Below are 19,374 nucleotides of genomic sequence, written 5' to 3'. Positions count from 1 at the left end.
AGACGGGCCCTTCAACTCGTAAAGTAAATTCCCACATGGCTGCACATCCTAAAGGCTCTCTGGTCAGTGTGATCAAAAGCCAGGATGATTTGTCATGGACGTTTTGAGATTGTCTGAAGGACCAGAAATATTGGTCACAAACTGCACATTTGTATCGGGATTCACCATTATGAATTCTCCCATGTTTCAAGGTGTGTCGATTGCATGAAGGATTTTCCACAAATTATTACTTCCAAGTGTGTTTTGCGGTGGGATGATTGAGTGAAAGATTTTCTTTAAATTGTGCATCAGTGTGGACATTCTCTCCTTCGGCATGAGCTCGCATTATTTGATGAAGGATTTTCCACATTTTTTTTACATTTGTATGGGCATTGTCTGTTTGCAATCTCCTTGTTCTCCATTGTGAATTTTCACTTGCGTTTTCAGGTGAAATGACAAAATGAAAGATTTTCTCCAAATAGTGCGTTTGTACGGCCTCATGTTAGCGACGATGTTGTTACCCCATGACGCGCAATGAAAAGCGGGGACAAGCAATTGATTCATGTGTGAGACGATGTTGTTATACAAGGAATGGTTTGTGTAAAAAAAAAAAAAAAAAAAAAAAGGAATATCCACACAAATGCAAAAATTGTGAAAAAATACCTCGTTCATCATTTTCATTACACCATGATTTATTTATTTTTCCACATATTTTACATTTGTGTGAGAATTTTTATTCGTAGTATTCTTTCTCCCCACTGTAAATTCTTGTATGTTTTCAAATTGGAGGACCGAATAAAAAGCCTTTCATACAATGTACATTTCTATGGGCGTTTTCCATTGTGCATTTTCATGGGCGTTCTCCATTGTGAATACTCATGTGCTTTTTAAGGTTGGATGAGTGACTAAAAGATTTTCCACAAATTGTGCATTTGTATGGGCGTTCTCCATTGTGAATACTCATGTGCTTTTTAAGGTTGGATGAGTGACTAAAAGATTTTCCACAAATTGTGCATTTGTATGGGCGTTCTCCATTGTGAATACTCATGTGGGTTTTAAGGGTGGATGACTGATTAAAAGATTTTCCACAAATTGTGCATTCATTTGGGCGTTCACCATTGTGAATTATAATGTGTTTTTAAGGAAGGATGGTCGATTAAAAGATTTTCCACAATTCGTGCATTTGTATGGACGTTCACCCTTGTGATTTCCCATGTGTGTTTTAAGGGTGGATGACTGATTAAAAGATTTTCCACAATTTGTGCATTTGTATGGACGTTCACCACTGTGAATTCTCATGTGTTTGAAGAATGCATGATCGATTGAAAGATTTTTCACAACTTGTGCATTTGAAAGGGCGTTCTCCATTGTGAATCCTCATGTGTGTTTTAAGGGTGGATGAACAATTAAATGATTTTTCACAAATTGTGCATTTGAAAGGGCGTTCTCCAGTGTGAACTGCCATGTGTTTTTTAAGGTTGGATGAGTGACTAAAAGATTTTCCACAAATTGTGCATTTGTATGGGCGTTCTCTATTGTGAATACTCATGTGTGTTTTAAGGGCTGATGATTGATTAAAAGATTTTCCACAAATTGTGCATTTGTATGGACGTTCACCGCTGTGAATTCTCGTGTGTGTTTTAAGGGTGGATGAACAATTAAATGATTTTTCACAAATTGTGCATATGTACGGGCGTTCACCATTGTGAATTCTCAAGTGTACTTTAAGGGAGGACGACTGAATAAAAGATGTTCCACAAATTGAACATTTGAAAGGGCGTTCACCATTGTGAATACTCATGTGTATTTTAAGGTTGGATGAAAGAATGAAGGATTTTTCACAAATTGTGCATATGTACGGGCGTTCACCATTGTGAATTCTCAAGTGTACTTTAAGAGTGGATGATTGAGTAAAAGATTTTCCGCAAATTGAACATTTGTATGGACGTTCACCATTGTGAATTCTGAGGTGTACTTTAAGGGAAGATGACTGACTGAAGGATTTTCCACAATTTGTGCATTTGCATGCACATTCACCTTTCTTTCCTTTGTGAGCCTTGTGAAAATTATTCTCTGCAAACATTTCTTCATTTGGTTTTTCTTCTTTGTAAAAAGTCCTCTTGTTGGATTCATTTGGTGAGTCCTGCGGGCATGTGTCTGCGTCGTTCATAAAAGTAGATGCAGTCTCCCTGGTAGATTCAGTGTATTCACCTGTAAATATAACATCACATGACCTGTAAAAATATATCAGATGCTGTTCAATACTTATAGCATCATTCTGACATTCTGACAAACGTACCTAAGTCGTACGCGCATGGGAGTCGATGGGTAGGGCACGGGACATATCGCCTCACCACCACTTTTTTGATGAGGGGGAATTATCCCCTTCTATGCCCCCCTCCCCCACATTCTACTGGAATGTAACATAAAACAAGTTCAGATACATTCAAGGTACACCACCCCCATTCCAAATTTTAAAAAACCATATCCTCCAGCTCGCGGCGGGGCGCCCGGCGATGCCGCCGTGCAGGACAAAGAGTCTGTGCAGTGTCTGTGTGATGTTATCACTGAACCCCTCCCTCAAACTTCTGTGAAATCGTACCAAACTTCTTGTATGCACCTTCTCTCCCATGTGTATGTCCTAAGGGTGTTAAAAAAATTGTGAAAAAAGGTTTAAAATATATGTATTTTGGAAAAGAACAAATTCTTTAACTTCAATAGTTTATAAAAATGTATTATCACGTATATTACAAATCATATAATATTCATATGTATCAAATCCAACATATATTACAAACATACAATCAGTCATCCATATGTATTTCCATAAATACATACCTGGGCAGTGGCTGTGTTGTCACTGTACTACTCCATCAAACTTGAGTTTACGTGATGGTGAGGTGTTTTGAATTATGTGGTGTATACGTGGTGGTGAGGTGTTTTTAATTACATAGTGGTGAGGTCTTTTTAATTATGAGATGAGGTGTTTTGAATTACGTGGTGTTTACCTGGTGGTGAGGTGTTTTGAATTACATGGTGTTTATGTGGTGGTGAGGTGTTTTGAATTACATGGTGTTTATGTGGTGGTGAGGTGTTTTGAATTACATGGTGTTTATGTGGTGGTGAGGTGTTTTGAATGACGTGGTGTTTACGTGGTGGTGAGGTGTTTTGAATTACGTTGTGTGAGTTGTTTTGAATTACGTGGTGTTTACGTGGTGGTGAGGTGTTTTTAATTACGTGGTGGTGAGGTGTTTTTAATTACGTGGTGATGAGGTGTTTTTAATAACCTGACTGTGAGGCGTTTTTAATAACGTGGCTGTGAGGTGTTTTTAATACCGTGACTGAGGAGTTTTTAATAACGTGACTGAGGTGTTTTTAATAACGTGACTGAGGGGTTTTTAATAACGTGACTGAGTTTTTAATAACGTGACTGTGAGGAGTTTTTAATAATGTGGCTGTGAGTTTTTAATAACGTGGATGTGAGGGGTTTTTAATAACGTGACTGTGAGGTGTTTTTAATAACGTGACTGAGGTGTTTTGAATTACGTGGTGATGAGGTGTTTTTAATTACGTGGTGGTGAGGTGTTTTTAATTACGTGGTGATGAGGTGGTTTTAATAACGTGACTGTGAGGTGTTTTTAAAAACGTGACTGTGAGGAGTTTTTAATAACGTGACTGTGAGGCGTTTTTAATAACATGACTGAGGTGTTTTGAATTACGTGGTGATGAGGTGTTTTTAATTACGTGGTGGTGAGGTGTTTTTAATTACGTGGTGATGAGGTGGTTTTAATAACGTGGCTATGAGGTGTTTTTAACAACGTGTCTGTGAGGCGTTTTTAATAACGTGGCTGTGAGGTGTTTTTAATAACGTGGCTGTGAGGTGTTTTTAATAACATGACTGAGGTGTTTTTAATAACGTGACTGTGAGGTGTTTTTAATAACGTGACTGTGAGGAGTTTTTAATAACGTGACTGTGAGGCGTTTTTAATAACGTGGCAGTGAGGTGTTTTGAATTACGTGGTGTTTACGTGGTGGTGAGGTGTTTTTAATTACGTGGTGATGAGGTGTTTTTAATAACGTGGCTGTGAGGTGTTTTTAATAACGTGGCTGTGAGGTGTTTTTAATAACGTGGCTGTGAGGTGTTTTTAATTACGTGGTGATGAGGTGTTTTTAATAACGTGGCTGTGAGGTGTTTTTAATAACGTGACTGAGGTGTTTTTAGTTACGTGGTGATGAGGTGGTTTTAATAACGTGGCTGTGAGGTGTTTTTAACAACGTGTCTGTGAGGCGTTTTTAATAACGTGGCTGTGAGGTGTTTTTAATAACGTGGCTGTGAGGTGTTTTTAATAACGTGGCTGTGAGGTGTTTTTCATAACGTGGCTGTGAGGTGTTTTGAATTACGTGGTGGTGAGATGTTTTGAATTATGTGGTGGTGAGGTGTTTTGAATTACGTGGTGGTGAGGTGTTTTGAATTACGTGGTGGTGAGGTGTTTTGAATTACGTGGTGGTGAGATGTTTTGAATTACGTGGTGGTGAGGCGTTTTGAATCACAAGGTGGTGAGGTGTTTTGAATTACGTGGTGTTTACGTGGTGGTGAGATGTTTTTAATCACGTGGTGATGAGGTGTTTTTAATTACCTGACTGTGAGGCGTTTTTAATAACGTGACTGTGAGGCGTTCTTAATTACGTGGTGATGAGGTGGTTTTAATAACGTGGCTGTGAGGTGTTTTTAACAACACGTCTGTGAGGTGTTTTTAATAACGTGGCTGTGAGGTGGTTTTAATAACGTGGCTGTGAGGTGGTTTTAATAACGTGGCTGTGAGGTGGTTTTAATAACGTGGCTGTGAGGTGTTTTTAACAACATGTCTGTGAGGCGTTTTTAATAACGTGGCTGTGAGGTGTTTTTAACAACATGTCTGTGAGGCGTTTTTAATAACGTGGCTGTGAGGTGTTTTTAATAACGTGGCTGTGAGGTGTTTTTAATAACGTGGCTGTGAGGTGTTTTTAATAACGTGGCTGTGAGGTGTTTTTAATAACGTGACTGTGAGGAGTATTTAAATAACGTGACTGTGAGGAGTTTTTAATACCGTGACTGAGGAGTTTTTAATAACGTGACTGAGGTGTTTTTAATAACGTGACTGAGGAGTTTTTAATAATGTGACTGAGGAGTTTTTAATAATGTGGCTGTGAGGTGTTTTTAATAACGTGGTTGTGAGGTGTTTTTAATCACGTGGATGTGAGGAGTTTTTAATAACGTGACTCTGAGGTGTTTTTAATAACGTGACTGTGAGTTTTTAATAACGTGACTGTGAGGCGTTTTTAATAACGTGGTTGTGAGGTGTTTTGAATTACGTGGTGTTTACGTGGTGGTGAGGTGTTTTTTATTACGTGGTGATGAGGTGTTTTTAATAACGTGGCTGTGAGGTGTTTTTAATAACGTGACTGTGAGGTGTTTTAAATAACGTGGCTGTGAGGTGCTTTAATAACGTGGCGGAGAGGTGTTTTCACTAACGAACAGCTCATCTGGCGTGGCCCTCTGGCGGTCACCGCACGTATCCCGGCGAAGGCAGGCAGGCAGGCAGGCAGGAAAATCCTCGCGGCGCGTATCTCGGCAAAGCAGGCAGAAGGCAATATGCACGCGTCTGTGGTCCGGCACGGCTGTCTTTCACAGCGCGATCAACACAACTGCACGGAGCGTGGGGAGCACTTTCACTCTCGTAACTGACACAGCGCAAGTCGTCTGCACTCCTCGGGGATATGACTCCAGCTCAACTCCACTCATAACTCATGCGCATCCCCTCTCATAACTGAGGTCTCACAACTCATTTGCCCCGTAACTCGTAACTCAACGGAGGACCGAATACAGCGCACCCCTTCTCATAACTTAACGAGCGCATCTCCCCTCACAACTTAGCGCTCCGAACCGACTCTCATAACTCACACAGCGCAACTCGTCTGCCTCCTCGGGGATCTGACTCCAGCTCAACTCCACTCATAACTCGTCTGGCTTGCCCTGCGCGCATCTCATAACTCATCTCAGCGCATCTCCCCTCATAACTGAGGTGGGGGCTCTCGGCACAGGGTTATATCGTCCCGCCCTTAGACCGACTCGAACGTTCCAAACCCCGCCTTTTGCCGCAGTGGTAGGTCACTCCCCTCGAGCCCTGATTGGCGGCTCGCGCTTACCGTCGGCTCCTCTGCCTACCTTCGGCCTTGATCGACTTGTTCAGGCCGGCCTCGTGGTATTTCGCGCCAAAACCCAAAGCATCGAGGCATCATAAGCATCGTAAAGGACCTAACTCTCATTGTCCTACTCAACGCAAAACTAAACACAGGAAAGGTCTACGCTTACATTTACTACGAAATAACAGAGCTTAAACGAGGCTACGTCTTGTAGTGTAACTAAACCAGGAGGGGAAATTAACCTTTATCATAACAACACAAAACCGCAACAATATGTTATGTTTTCTTCTGCCCCCCCCCCCCCCCCCCCCGAGATTAGCCATCAGCAGTAGGAGAATGGGGACCCTGACGCACACTAAAATTTAACATTGAAGTCAATGGGGAAAATTAAGGTTAATTATTGACTCGCTAGATTTTCAATTCGATTTTGTCCTCCAAATCCTCCCCATCTACGCCATTAACAAAGGTTAAATCCTCAATAGACCCCCAAACCCTTGTTGATTCTAAAACACCCATATTTTCTTTGAGCACCTCCTGAGTCACATATCATTTTTTCTAAGCCCCGCACATTTCCCCTCAGCCACGTCCACTTTCTCCCAAGCCCTGCCCACTTTTATAAACCCCACCCACTATTACATAATTTCCAGCTAAGCCTTGCCCTTGGTTAAGCCTTGCCCTTGGTTAAGCCTTGCCCAGAGATTTTCTCAGGGAATTTCCAAAGGAAACCACACCCACCATTCTTATATAAAGGGTTGAAACACAGGCTAAATTTAAACAATTTTTTACTTTTATTGAGAATGGACTCCTGTGCTGAGCTTGAGTGCGGTGACTTTGGAGTTCCTTTGAGTCCTACTCCCTGTGTGGAACTAAACCTTCAAATTGATGAACTGGATTCAAACCTCTTATCAATGGAGGTAAGAGTTTCTTTTAATATATACAGAGTTTGATTTTTTACATTTAATAATCTTGTATTAAATTAATACGTTGTTATTTTCTCTCACAGGAAATTGTATCTGAGATAAAAAATGAAAATACCACTTTTACCACAACTTGGGGTGAAATTATTGATTTGTTTGAAGACCATTTGAACAACCATGACCCACAGACCGAGTTTTACCTTGATAATCCAGCCAAAGTGGAGACTCACTAAATTTGGGAAAAACATGTCATGAGTTCTGCCTCGATGGTTCTAAATGTGGAGCCTACCTTGAAGACTCACTAAATTCAATAAAATCAGGAAAAGAGTTTTACCTTGGAGATTTTGAAAACTTGTTTCATTTTGGAGACTCCACCTGTGGGGTCTATCTTGGAGATGCTTCCTATCTTGGAGACTCTGCTTACGGATTACACAATCTGCTTATGAGGACTTCCGTTTCCGGTCCCTCGAGTAAGGAAGTGACTTCGACCTCTGCATGGCAGCTAATTTAAAGTATTTTTCCATTCGTGTCTTCGTCAATTTTCCACTCATTATTTAATTGTGCATGTGTTACTGTGTGTTTATAGTTAGTTTTGATTTGCAATTCATGCAAACTTGTGTAAAATTAATACCTTTCTGTTCGCACCGCGTGCGTCTCTTTATGCCTGGTCTCTTTTGGCTTCCCTCCCTGCATCGGTGTTTTGTGAATTTAAGTTATTTCCTTCACTGTATTGCTTATTTCTTAGATTTTCTCTTCTCCCCCTAACTTCCCCAAACATCTACCCATTGTCTAACGTTTTAAATACAATAAATAAATGAATAAAATTCCTTCTATCATCGCGGGCACGTGTGCTTGCTGTCTCGCCCGCCCCCTTTATGTCCTAATTTTCTACCTCTTCCTTCCATCTCCAGCCGAAACTCGCCCTTCCAATTCTAGTTTCCTTCTTCTCATTTAACCCTTTCTCCTTCTCATTTAACACCTCACTGTGCCTCTTCCCATCACCATCAAACCATTTGTCCTCCTCATCCTTCCCTTTCTCCGAACCCTACTGTAATCTACGACACACTATCAACAGCTCTACCTACCTCCCCCTCTCTCCCCTCATCTTACCCTACCCCTCCCCTCCCCTCCACTGTCCTGTACCCGATGCTCCCCCTCCCTCGTCCTTAATGGTATGGCCCTCAAACAATTGGGGCCTTCGCTCAAATCTGATTGATCTCTCCATGAAGGTTGCTTCTGACAAACCAGACGTAATCTGCTTAACAGAAACTTTCCTCCTTGAAGATGTCTCTGATTCCTTAATATCTCTTCCTGGTTACTCCCTCCTCCGGTATGATATACCTGAGCCTCGTCCTGGTAGTGGGGTTGCTATCTTTATCAAAAACTATCCTCCTCACTCTCCTTGCACTGCCCTCTCTCCATGCCACCCCCAGGAGTACCTCTGGCTACGGCTTCCTCTCCTTTCCCACCTTTTGTTCAGATGTGTTCTGCACCGTTCTCCAAACAGTGATGACTCCATTTACGTCTCCCTGTCTGACAACACGGACTAAATTCTATCAACTCATCCCAACTCTCTCTTCCTTATATGTGGCGACTTCAACTGTCATCATGCCAGCTGGCTGGGTGTGGGTTCATCTCTAACCATCCATGGCTCCTCAGCAAAGGACTTCTGCGACTCAGTGGGACTGACACAATCTGTAAATTTACCGACCCGGATCTCAGTCAATGGAGTATCTTCTCTTCTGGACTTGGTTATGACTAACTTCCCTGCAAATGCCTGCTGCTCTTCTTTTGCTCCAATCGGTTCTTCTGATCATTTCCTTGTTAAAGTGGACTTCTCTCTGGCCATTCTCAGAGAGCCTCCTCAGCGCCGACGCGTCTGACATTTCACTCAGGCCGACTGGCACGGTCTTCAAGCAGCCATCAATCATCTGGACTGGTCTCCCGTCTCTACTGCCTCTGACATAAACTCTTCCTGGGAATTCTTCCAAAGTAAACTGCTCTCTCTCTCATGCACAGATTTATCCCTTCTCGTCTTCAGTTGCCATACCCTTCCTCCCGTCTAGGGTACACTGAAGCTTGTGGTGAGGCAGTTGCCATGAAGCAACTTGCCTTCACCTCATGGAAGGCTGACCCAACTGAAGGTAATCTCAGTTCCTTTCACAAAGCTCGGAACAAGTGTGTCTACCCCCAGGAGAGCCAGGAAACAATATCTCTCTGCTCTCAAAACTGAACTCTCAAACCTGTTCCCCTCCTACATGGTCACCTATTGATAAAACAGCACAAACAATTGATAACAGTTGGATGAGACAAATACAGAATGCTTGCCTTAGCTTTGTAAGTCATTCTCTTGGAGGAAATGAGCACGTGACATCTTCCAGAACTGAATCATTTTGAAGAGGCAATGTGACAATATGAGAATTTATTGAGTTGAAAGATTTTATTGGCTCTGGAGGACTCGAATTTCCAATGGGATAGAACATGAAAGGACACCCATGACCATGTACCATTCTCCACACAGAGTGCTGTGCTGCCGAAGAAGTTTCTTGACGAGGATTACAATCATGGGTGGGTTGACACTCCATCGCATGCTACTGGACCGAGTACGCAGGTATTTGGAATTTGAAGTCAATATCTCGCCCGCTCCTTTTTTTTATTTACTCCATTTTACTCTCACATAAAATAAATCAGTGTGGCCACGGTTGCAAGGAGTCACTTTATTCAAACAGGCATTTTCATGAAAATTCAATATCTTGTTGAAAATATTTTTCAATTGACGGCATCTGCGTCACTTTTTCACTTCTTGGAAAGTCTGAGTTCTAAAGTGTGCCCTCCACAAAAGAGGGTTCACCATTATTGGGAAATATTTAGTTGCAGCACCAATTATGTGGCTTTACCCACAGGATTCTGGCTTCTGAATAGGGGACACTGATTGCACTCAGCAGAGTTGTGCCAATCATCATCATCTATGGAGTGTGGGATGTATGTTTGTAAGTATGTATTTACGTATGTGTACATATGTAGCCGAAATTCCAGCAATTGCATTTTTCATATACACAAAGAATTAAGTTAAGCACCCCCCCCGTTTTTTTACAACCTCGCACATTACAAGTTTGTTGTCGTCAAAACAGTGTAATATACCCATGATATTGCTATATTTTCTGGAGAAGTGATATTATGGTCACATAAAAACATAACAATCATGCCGTTTTCAATATTTTATTCTGCATAATTTAAGGTGAAATTTTTTGGGAATTTTAGGCATATTTTCACCTCAATTTAAGTATGGAGCTATAGGTCCATCACGGACAGTGTGGATGACGTTTATGTTTTCTAACGTACAGTCATTGTTCTGAGAAGACCTCTAGCGATCTTTGCGTCAATAACGTCAATAACGTCAATAACGTCAATAACGTCAATAACGTGTAATGTCAATAACGTGTAAGTGACGTCAATAACGTCAATAACGTCAATAACTAATGTCATACCAATCATTATTTGATCTCACATACTTTAGAATATATGCCAATGTATACATATACACAAAGAATATATATTAGGGGGTGCTTACCTTAATTCGTTGTGTAGGGGTGCTTAACTTAATTCTTTGTGTATACATTAAAAAGAGTGCATGACCTTTTTGGGGGCACTTACGCTGTAAAGAAATTGTAATGTAATTGGAATTGTTGGAAATTCGTGATACATGTGAACACAAAATAATTTCCTTTTAAACTAAGTAAACGATCGCAGAACATGGTTATATGAGCTTATTGAGAAGAACAGTACAAAAGTGTTTTTACTCCCTGTCGTAGACGGGCCCTTCAACTCGTAAAGTAAATTCCCACATGGCTGCACATCCTAAAGGCTCTCTGGTCAGTGTGATCAAAAGCCAGGATGATTTGTCATGGACGTTTTGAGATTGTCTGAAGGACCAGAAATATTGGTCACAAACTGCACATTTGTATCGGGATTCACCATTATGAATTCTCCCATGTTTCAAGGTGTGTCGATTGCATGAAGGATTTTCCACAAATTATTACTTCCAAGTGTGTTTTGCGGTGGGATGATTGAGTGAAAGATTTTCCTTAAATTGTGCATCAGTGTGGACATTCTGTCGTTCGGCATGAGCTCGCATTATTTGATGAAGGATTTTCCACATTTTTTTTACATTTGTATGGGCATTGTCTGTTTGCAATCTCCTTGTTCTCCATTGTGAATTTTCACTTGCGTTTTCAGGTGAAATGACAAAATGAAAGATTTTCTCCAAATAGTGCGTTTGTACGGCCTCATGTTAGCGACGATGTTGTTACCCCATGACGCGCAATGAAAAGCGGGGACAAGCAATTGATTCATGTGTGAGACGATGTTGTTATACAAGGAATGGTTTGTGTAAAAAAAAGAAAAATAAAAAAAAAGGAATATCCACACAAATGCAAAAATTGTGAAAAAATACCTCGTTCATCATTTTCATTACACCATGATTTATTTATTTTTCCACATATTTTACATTTGTGTGAGAATTTTTATTCGTAGTATTCTTTCTCCCCACTGTAAATTCTTGTATGTTTTCAAATTGGAGGACCGAATAAAAAGCCTTTCATACAATGTACATTTCTATGGGCGTTTTCCATTGTGCATTTTCATGTGCTTTTTAAGGTTGGATGAGTGACTAAAAGATTTTCCACAAATTGTGCATTTGTATGGGCGTTTTCCATTGTGCATTTTCATGTGCTTTTTAAGGTTGAATGATCGATTAAAAGATTTTCCACAAATTGTGCATTTGTATGGGCGTTCTCCATTGTGAATACTCATGTGGGTTTTAAGGGTGGATGACTGATTAAAAGATTTTCCACAAATTGTGCATTTGTATGGGCGTTCTCCATTGTGAATTATCATGTGTGTTTTAAGGGTGGATGACTGATTAAAAGATTTTCCACAAATTGTGCATTTGTTCGGGCGTTCACCATTGTGAATTCTCATGTGTATTTTAAGGGTACATGGATGAATGAAAGATTTTCCACAGATTGTGCATTCATTTGGGCGTTCACCATTGTGAATTATAATGTGTCTTTTAAGGAAGGATGGTCGATTAAAAGATTTTCCACAAATTGAGCATTTGTATGGACGTTCACCCTTGTGATTTCCCATGTGTGTTTTAAGGGTGGATGACTGATTAAAAGATTTTCCACAATTTGTGCATTTGTATGGACGTTCACCACTGTGAATTCTCATGTGCGTTTGAAGAATGGATGATCGATTGAAAGATTTTTCACAACTTGTGCATTTGAAAGGGCGTTCTCCAGTGTGAACTGCCATGTGTTTTTTAAGGTTGGATGAGTGACTAAAAGATTTTCCACAAATTGTGCATTTGTATGGGCGTTCTCCATTGTGAATACTCATGTGTGTTTTAAAGGCTGATGATTGATTAAAAGATTTTCCACAAATTGTGCATTTGTATGGACGTTCACCGCTGTGAATTCTCGTGTGTGTTTTAAGGGTGGATGATTGATTAAATGATTTTTCACAAATTGTGCATATGTACGGGCGTTCACCATTGTGAATTCTCAAGTGTACTTTAAGGGAGGACGACTGAATAAAAGATGTTCCACAAATTGAACATTTGAAAGGGCGTTCACCATTGTGAATACTCATGTGTATTTTAAGGTTGGATGAAAGAATGAAGGATTTTCCACAAGTTGTGCATTTGTATGGGCGTTCACCTTTGTGAATTCTCATGTGTGTTTTAAGAGTGGATGATTGAGTAAAAGATTTTCCGCAAATTGAACATTTGTATGGACGTTCACCATTGTGAATTCTGAGGTGTACTTTAAGGGAAGATGACTGACTGAAGGATTTTCCACAATTTGTGCATTTGCATGCACATTCACCTTTCTTTCCTTTGTGAGCCTTGTGAAAATTATTCTCTGCAAACATTTCTTCATTTGGTTTTTCTTCTTTGTAAAAAGTCCTCTTGTTGGATTCATTTGGCGAGTCCTGCGGGCATGTGTCTGCGTCGTTCATAAAAGAAGATGCAGTCTCCCTTGTAGATTCAGTGTATTCACCTGTAAATATAACATCACATGACCTGTAAAAATATATCAGATGCTGTTCAATACTTATAGCATCATTCTGACATTCTGACAAACGTACCTAAGTCGTACGCGCATGGGAGTCGATGGGTAGGGCACGGGACATATCGCCTCACCACCACTTTTTTGATGAGGGGGAATTATCCCCTTCTATGCCCCCCTCCCCCACATTCTACTGGAATGTAACATAAAACAAGTTCAGATACATTCAAGGTACACCACCCCCATTCCAAATTTAAAAAAACCATATCCTCCAGCTCGCGGCGGGGCGCCCGGCGATGCCGCCGTGCAGGACAAAGAGTCTGTGCAGTGTCTGTGTGGTGTTATCACTGAACCCCTCCCTCAAACTTCTGTGAAATCGTACCAAACTTTTTGTATGCACCTTCTCTCCCATGTGTATGTCCTAAGGGTGTTAAAAAAATTGTGAAAAAAGGTTTAAAATATATGTATTTTGGAAAAGAACAAATTCTTTAACTTAAATAGTTTATAAAAATGTATTATCACGTATATTACAAATCATATAATATTCATATGTATCAAATCCAACATATATTACAAACATACAATCAGTCATCCATATGTATTTCCATAAATACATACCTGGGCAGTGGCTGTGTTGTCACTGTACTACTCCATCAAACTTGAGTTTACGTGATGGTGAGGTGTTTTGAATTATGTGGTGTATACGTGGTGGTGAGGTGTTTTTAATTACATAGTGGTGAGGTCTTTTTAATTATGAGATGAGGTGTTTTGAATTACGTGGTGTTTACCTGGTGGTGAGGTGTTTTGAATTACATGGTGTTTATGTGGTGGTGAGGTGTTTTGAATTACATGGTGTTTATGTGGTGGTGAGGTGTTTTGAATTACATGGTGTTTATGTGGTGGTGAGGTGTTTTGAATGACGTGGTGTTTACGTGGTGGTGAGGTGTTTTGAATTACGTTGTGTGAGTTGTTTTGAATTACGTGGTGTTTACGTGGTGGTGAGGTGTTTTGAATTACATGGTGTTTATGTGGTGGTGAGGTGTTTTGAATTACATGGTGTTTATGTGGTGGTGAGGTGTTTTGAATTACATGGTGTTTATGTGGTGGTGAGGTGTTTTGAATTACATGGTGTTTATGTGGTGGTGAGGTGTTTTGAATTACATGGTGTTTATGTGGTGGTGAGGTGTTTTGAATTACGTGGTGTTTACGTGGTGGTGAGGTGTTTTTAATTACGTGGTGATGAGGTGTTTTTAATAACCTGACTGTGAGGCGTTTTTAATAACGTGGCTGTGAGGTGTTTTTAATACCGTGACTGAGGAGTTTTTAATAACGTGACTGAGGTGTTTTTAATAACGTGACTGAGGAGTTTTTAATAACGTGACTGAGTTTTTAATAACGTGACTGTGAGGAGTTTTTAATAATGTGGCTGTGAGTTTTTAATAATGTGGCTGTGAGTTTTTAATAACGTGGATGTGAGGGGTTTTTAATAACGTGACTGTGAGGAGTTTTTAATAACGTGACTGTGAGGCGTTTTTAATAACGTGGCTGTGAGGTGTTTTGAATTACGTGGTGTTTACGTGGTGGTGAGGTGTTTTGAATTACGTGGTGATGAGGTGTTTTTAATTACGTGGTGGTGAGGTGTTTTTAATTACGTGGTGATGAGGTGGTTTTAATAACGTGGCTATGAGGTGTTTTTAACAACGTGTCTGTGAGGCGTTTTTAATAACGTGGCTGTGAGGTGTTTTTAATAACGTGGCTGTGAGGTGTTTTTAATAACATGACTGAGGTGTTTTTAATAACGTGACTGTGAGGTGTTTTTAATAACGTGACTGTGAGGAGTTTTTAATAACGTGACTGTGAGGCGTTTTTAATAACGTGGCAGTGAGGTGTTTTGAATTACGTGGTGTTTACGTGGTGGTGAGGTGTTTTTAATTACGTGGTGATGAGGTGTTTTTAATAACGTGGCTGTGAGGTGTTTTTAATAACGTGGCTGTGAGGTGTTTTTAATAACGTGGCTGTGAGGTGTTTTTAATTACGTGGTGATGAGGTGTTTTTAATAACGTGGCTGTGAGGTGTTTTTAATAACGTGACTGAGGTGTTTTTAGTTACGTGGTGATGAGGTGGTTTTAATAACGTGGCTGTGAGGTGTTTTTAACAACGTGTCTGTGAGGCGTTTTTAATAACGTGGCTGTGAGGTGTTTTTAATAACGTGGCTGTGAGGTGTTTTTAATAACGTGGCTGTGAGGTGTTTTTCATAACGTGGCTGTGAGGTGTTTTGAATTACGTGGTGGTGAGGTGTTTTGAATTACGTGGTGGTGAGGTGTTTTGAATTACGTGGTGGTGAGGTGTTTTGAATTACGTGGTGGTGAGGTGTTTTGAATTACGTGGTGGTGAGATGTTTTGAATTACGTGGTGGTGAGGCGTTTTGAATCACAAGGTGGTGAGGTGTTTTGAATTACGTGGTGTTTACGTGGTGGTGAGATGTTTTTAATCACGTGGTGATGAGGTGTTTTTAATTACCTGACTGTGAGGCGTTTTTAATAACGTGACTGTGAGGCGTTCTTAATTACGTGGTGATGAGGTGGTTTTAATAACGTGGCTGTGAGGTGTTTTTAACAACACGTCTGTGAGGTGTTTTTAATAACGTGGCTGTGAGGTGGTTTTAATAACGTGGCTGTGAGGTGGTTTTAATAACGTGGCTGTGAGGTGGTTTTAACAACATGTCTGTGAGGCGTTTTTAATAACGTGGCTGTGAGGTGTTTTTAATAACGTGGCTGTGAGGTGTTTTTAATAACGTGGCTGTGAGGTGTTTTTAATAACGTGGCTGTGAGGTGTTTTTAATAACGTGACTGTGAGGAGTATTTAAATAACGTGACTGTGAGGAGTTTTTAATACCGTGACTGAGGAGTTTTTAATAACGTGACTGAGGTGTTTTTAATAACGTGACTGAGGAGTTTTTAATAATGTGACTGAGGAGTTTTTAATAATGTGGCTGTGAGTTTTTAATAACGTGGATGTGAGGTGTTTTTAATAACGTGGTTGTGAGGTGTTTTTAATCACGTGGATGTGAGGAGTTTTTAATAACGTGACTCTGAGGTGTTTTTAATAACGTGACTGTGAGTTTTTAATACTGTGAGGCGTTTTTAATAACGTGGTTGTGAGGTGTTTTGAATTACGTGGTGTTTACGTGGTGGTGAGGTGTTTTTAATTACGTGGTGATGAGGTGTTTTTAATGACGTGGCTGTGAGGTGTTTTTAATAACGTGACTGTGAGGTGTTTTAAATAACGTGGCTGTGAGGTGCTTTAATAACGTGGCGGAGAGGTGTTTTCACTAACGAACAGCTCATCTGGCGTGGCCCTCTGGCGGTCACCGCACGTATCCCGGCGAAGGCAGGCAGGCAGGCAGGAAAATCCTCGCGGCGCGTATCTCGGCAAAGCAGGCAGAAGGCAATATGCACGCGTCTGTGGTCCGGCACGGCTGTCTTTCACAGCGCGATCAATACAACTGCACGGAGCGTGGGGAGCACTTTCACTCTCGTAACTGACACAGCGCAAGTCGTCTGCACTCCTCGGGGATATGACTCCAGCTCAACTCCACTCATAACTCATGCGCATCCCCTCTCATAACTGAGGTCTCACAACTCATTTGCCCCGTAACTCGTAACTCAACGGAGGACCGAATACAGCGCACCCCTTCTCATAACTTAACGAGCGCATCTCCCCTCACAACTTAGCGCTCCGAACCGACTCTCATAACTCACACAGCGCAACTCGTCTGCCTCCTCGGGGATCTGACTCCAGCTCAACTCCACTCATAACTCGTCTGGCTTGCCCTGCGCGCATCTCATAACTCATCTCAGCGCATCTCCCCTCATAACTGAGGTGGGGGCTCTCGGCACAGGGTTATATCGTCCCGCCCTTAGCCCGACTCGAACGTTCCAAACCCCGCCTTTTGCCGCAGTGGTAGGTCACTCCCCTCGAGCCCTGATTGGCGGCTCGCGCTTACCGTCGGCTCCTCTGCCTACCTTCGGCCTTGATCGACTTGTTCAGGCCGGCCTCGTGGTATTTCGCGCCAAAACCCAAAGCATCGAGGCATCATAAGCATCGTAAAGGACCTAACTCTCATTGTCCTACTCAACGCAAAACTAAACACAGGAAAGGTCTACGCTTACATTTACTACGAAATAACAGAGCTTAAACGAGGCTACGTGTTGTAGTGTAACTAAACCAGGAGGGGAAATTGACCTTTATCATAAAAACACAAAACCGCAACAATATGTTATGTTTTCTTCTGCCCCCCCCCCCCCCCGAGATTAGCCATCAGCAGTAGGAGAATGGGGGCCCTGACGCACACTAAAATTTAACATTGAAGTCAATGGGGAAAATTAAGGTTAATTATTGACTCGCTAGATTTTCAATTCGATTTTGTCCTCCAAATCCTCCCCATCTACGCCATTAACAAAGGTTAAATCCTCAATAGACCCCCAAACCCTTGTTGATTCTAAAACACCCATATTTTCTTTGAGCACCTCCTGAGTCACATATCATTTTTTCTAAGCCCCGCACATTTCCCCTAAGCCACGTCCACTTTCTCCCAAGCCCTGCCCACTTTTATAAACCCCACCCACTATTACATAATTTCCAGCTAAGCCTTGCCCTTGGTTAAGCCTTGCCCTTGGTTAAGCCTTGCCCAGAGATTTTCTCAGGGAATTTCCAAAGGAAACCACACCCACCATTCTTATATAAAGGGTTGAAACACAGGCTAAATTTAAACAATTTTTTACTTTTATTGAGAATGGACTACTGTGCTGAGCTTGAGTGCGGTGACTTTGGAGTTCCTTTGAGTCCTACTCCCTGTGTGGAACTAAACCTTCAAATTGATGAACTGGATTCAAACCTCTTATCAATGGAGGTAAGAGTTTCTTTTAATATTTACAGAGTTTGATTTTTTACATTTAATAATCTTGTATTAAATTAATACGTTGTTATTTTCTCTCACAGGAAATTGTATCTGAGATACAAAATGAAAATACCGCTTTTACCACAACTTGGGGTGAAATTATTGATTTGTTTGAAGACCATTTGAACAACCATGACCCACAGACCGAGTTTTACCTTGATAATCCAGCCAAAGTGGAGACTCACTAAATTTGGGAAAAACATGTCATGAGTTCTGCCTCGATGGTTCTAAATGTGGAGCCTACCTTGAAGACTCACTAAATTCAATAAAATCAGGAAAATAGTTTTACCTTGGAGATATTGAAAACTTGTTTCATTTTGGAGACTCTACCTGTGGGGTCTATCTTGGAGATGCTTCCTATCTTGGAGACTCTGCTTACGGATTACACAATCTGCTTATGAGGACTTCCGTTTCCGGTCCCTCGAGTAATATAAGGAAGTGACTTCGACCTCTGCATGGCAGCTAATTTAAAGTATTTTCCCATTCGTGTCTTCGTCAATTTTCCACTCATTATTTAATTGTGCATGTGTTACTGTGTGTTTATAGTTAGTTTTGATTTGCAATTCATGCAAACTTGTGTAAAATTAATACTTTTCTGTTCGCACCGCGTGCGTCTCTTTATGCCTGGTCTCTTTTGGCTTCCCTCCCTGCATCGGTGTTTTGTGAATTTAAGTTATTTCCTTCACTGTATTGCTTATTTCTTAGATTTTCACTTCTCCCCCTCACTTCCCCAAACATCTACCCATTGTCTAACGTTTTAAATACAATAAATAAATGAATAAAATTCCTTCTATCCTCGCGGGCACGTGTGCTTGCTGTCTCGCCCGCCCCCTTTATGTCCTAATTTTCTACCTCTTCCTTCCATCTCCAGCCGAAACTCGCCCTTCCAATTCTAGTTTCCTTCTTCTCATTTAACCCTTTCTCCTTCTCATTTAACACCTCACTGTGCCTCTTCCCATCACCATCAAACCATTTGTCCTCCTCATCCTTCCCTTTCTCCGAACCCTACTGTAATCTCCGACACACTATCAACAGCTCTCCCTACCTCCCCGTCTCCCCCCTCATCTTACCCTACCCCTCCCCCTCCCCTCCACTGTCCTGTACCCGATGCTACCCCTCCCTCGTCCTTAACGGTATGGCCCTCAAACAATTGGGGCCTTCGCTCAAATCTGATTGATCTCTCCATAAAGGTTGCTTCTGACAAACCAGACGTAATCTGCTTAACAGAAACTTTCCTCCTTGAAGATGTCTCTGATTCCTTAAT

General features: G+C 41.1%; 2 protein-coding genes across 2 annotated transcripts; both read right to left on the bottom strand.

Moving 5' to 3' along the window:
* Positions 1 to 829: 829 nt before the first annotated feature.
* LOC144892156 (uncharacterized) lies at positions 830 to 9,669 on the bottom strand. Its single transcript, XM_078777394.1, has 3 exons — positions 9,587 to 9,669; positions 1,279 to 2,213; positions 830 to 1,113 (listed from the first exon to the last, which is right to left on the bottom strand). Exons 1-3 carry the CDS (start codon positions 9,667 to 9,669, stop codon positions 830 to 832), a joined length of 1,302 nt encoding a protein of 433 aa, XP_078633520.1.
* A 112-nt stretch (positions 9,670 to 9,781) lies between these two features.
* LOC144892346 (uncharacterized) lies at positions 9,782 to 13,082 on the bottom strand. The gene has a single exon (XM_078778436.1). It carries the CDS (start codon positions 13,011 to 13,013, stop codon positions 11,694 to 11,696), a length of 1,320 nt encoding a protein of 439 aa, XP_078634562.1. The 5' UTR covers positions 13,014 to 13,082; the 3' UTR covers positions 9,782 to 11,693.
* Positions 13,083 to 19,374: the final 6,292 nt, after the last annotated feature.

This window comes from Myxine glutinosa, chromosome 5 (assembly GCF_964187855.1).
Source record: "Myxine glutinosa chromosome 5, kmMyxGlut1.1, whole genome shotgun sequence".
NCBI classification, from domain to species: Eukaryota; Metazoa; Chordata; class Myxini; order Myxiniformes; family Myxinidae; genus Myxine; species Myxine glutinosa.
This window is presented reverse-complemented; position numbering and strand designations above follow the sequence as displayed.

Excerpts from the sequence above, each read along its gene's own strand:
- LOC144892156 (XM_078777394.1), bottom strand. The coding sequence starts at position 9,669 with ATGCGATGGAGTGTCAACCCACCCATGATTGTAATCCTCGTCAAGAAA. Across the intron at positions 2,214-9,586 it reads AGCACTCTGTGTGGAGAATG|GTCATGTGATGTTATATTTA; the intron begins GTACATGGTCAT and ends ATATTTTTACAG. Across the intron at positions 1,114-1,278 it reads ATCATGCATTCTTCAAACAC|ACATTATAATTCACAATGGT; the intron begins ATGAGAATTCAC and ends TTCCTTAAAAAC.
- LOC144892346 (XM_078778436.1), bottom strand. The coding sequence starts at position 13,013 with ATGTTTGCAGAGAATAATTTTCACAAGGCTCACAAAGGAAAGAAAGGT.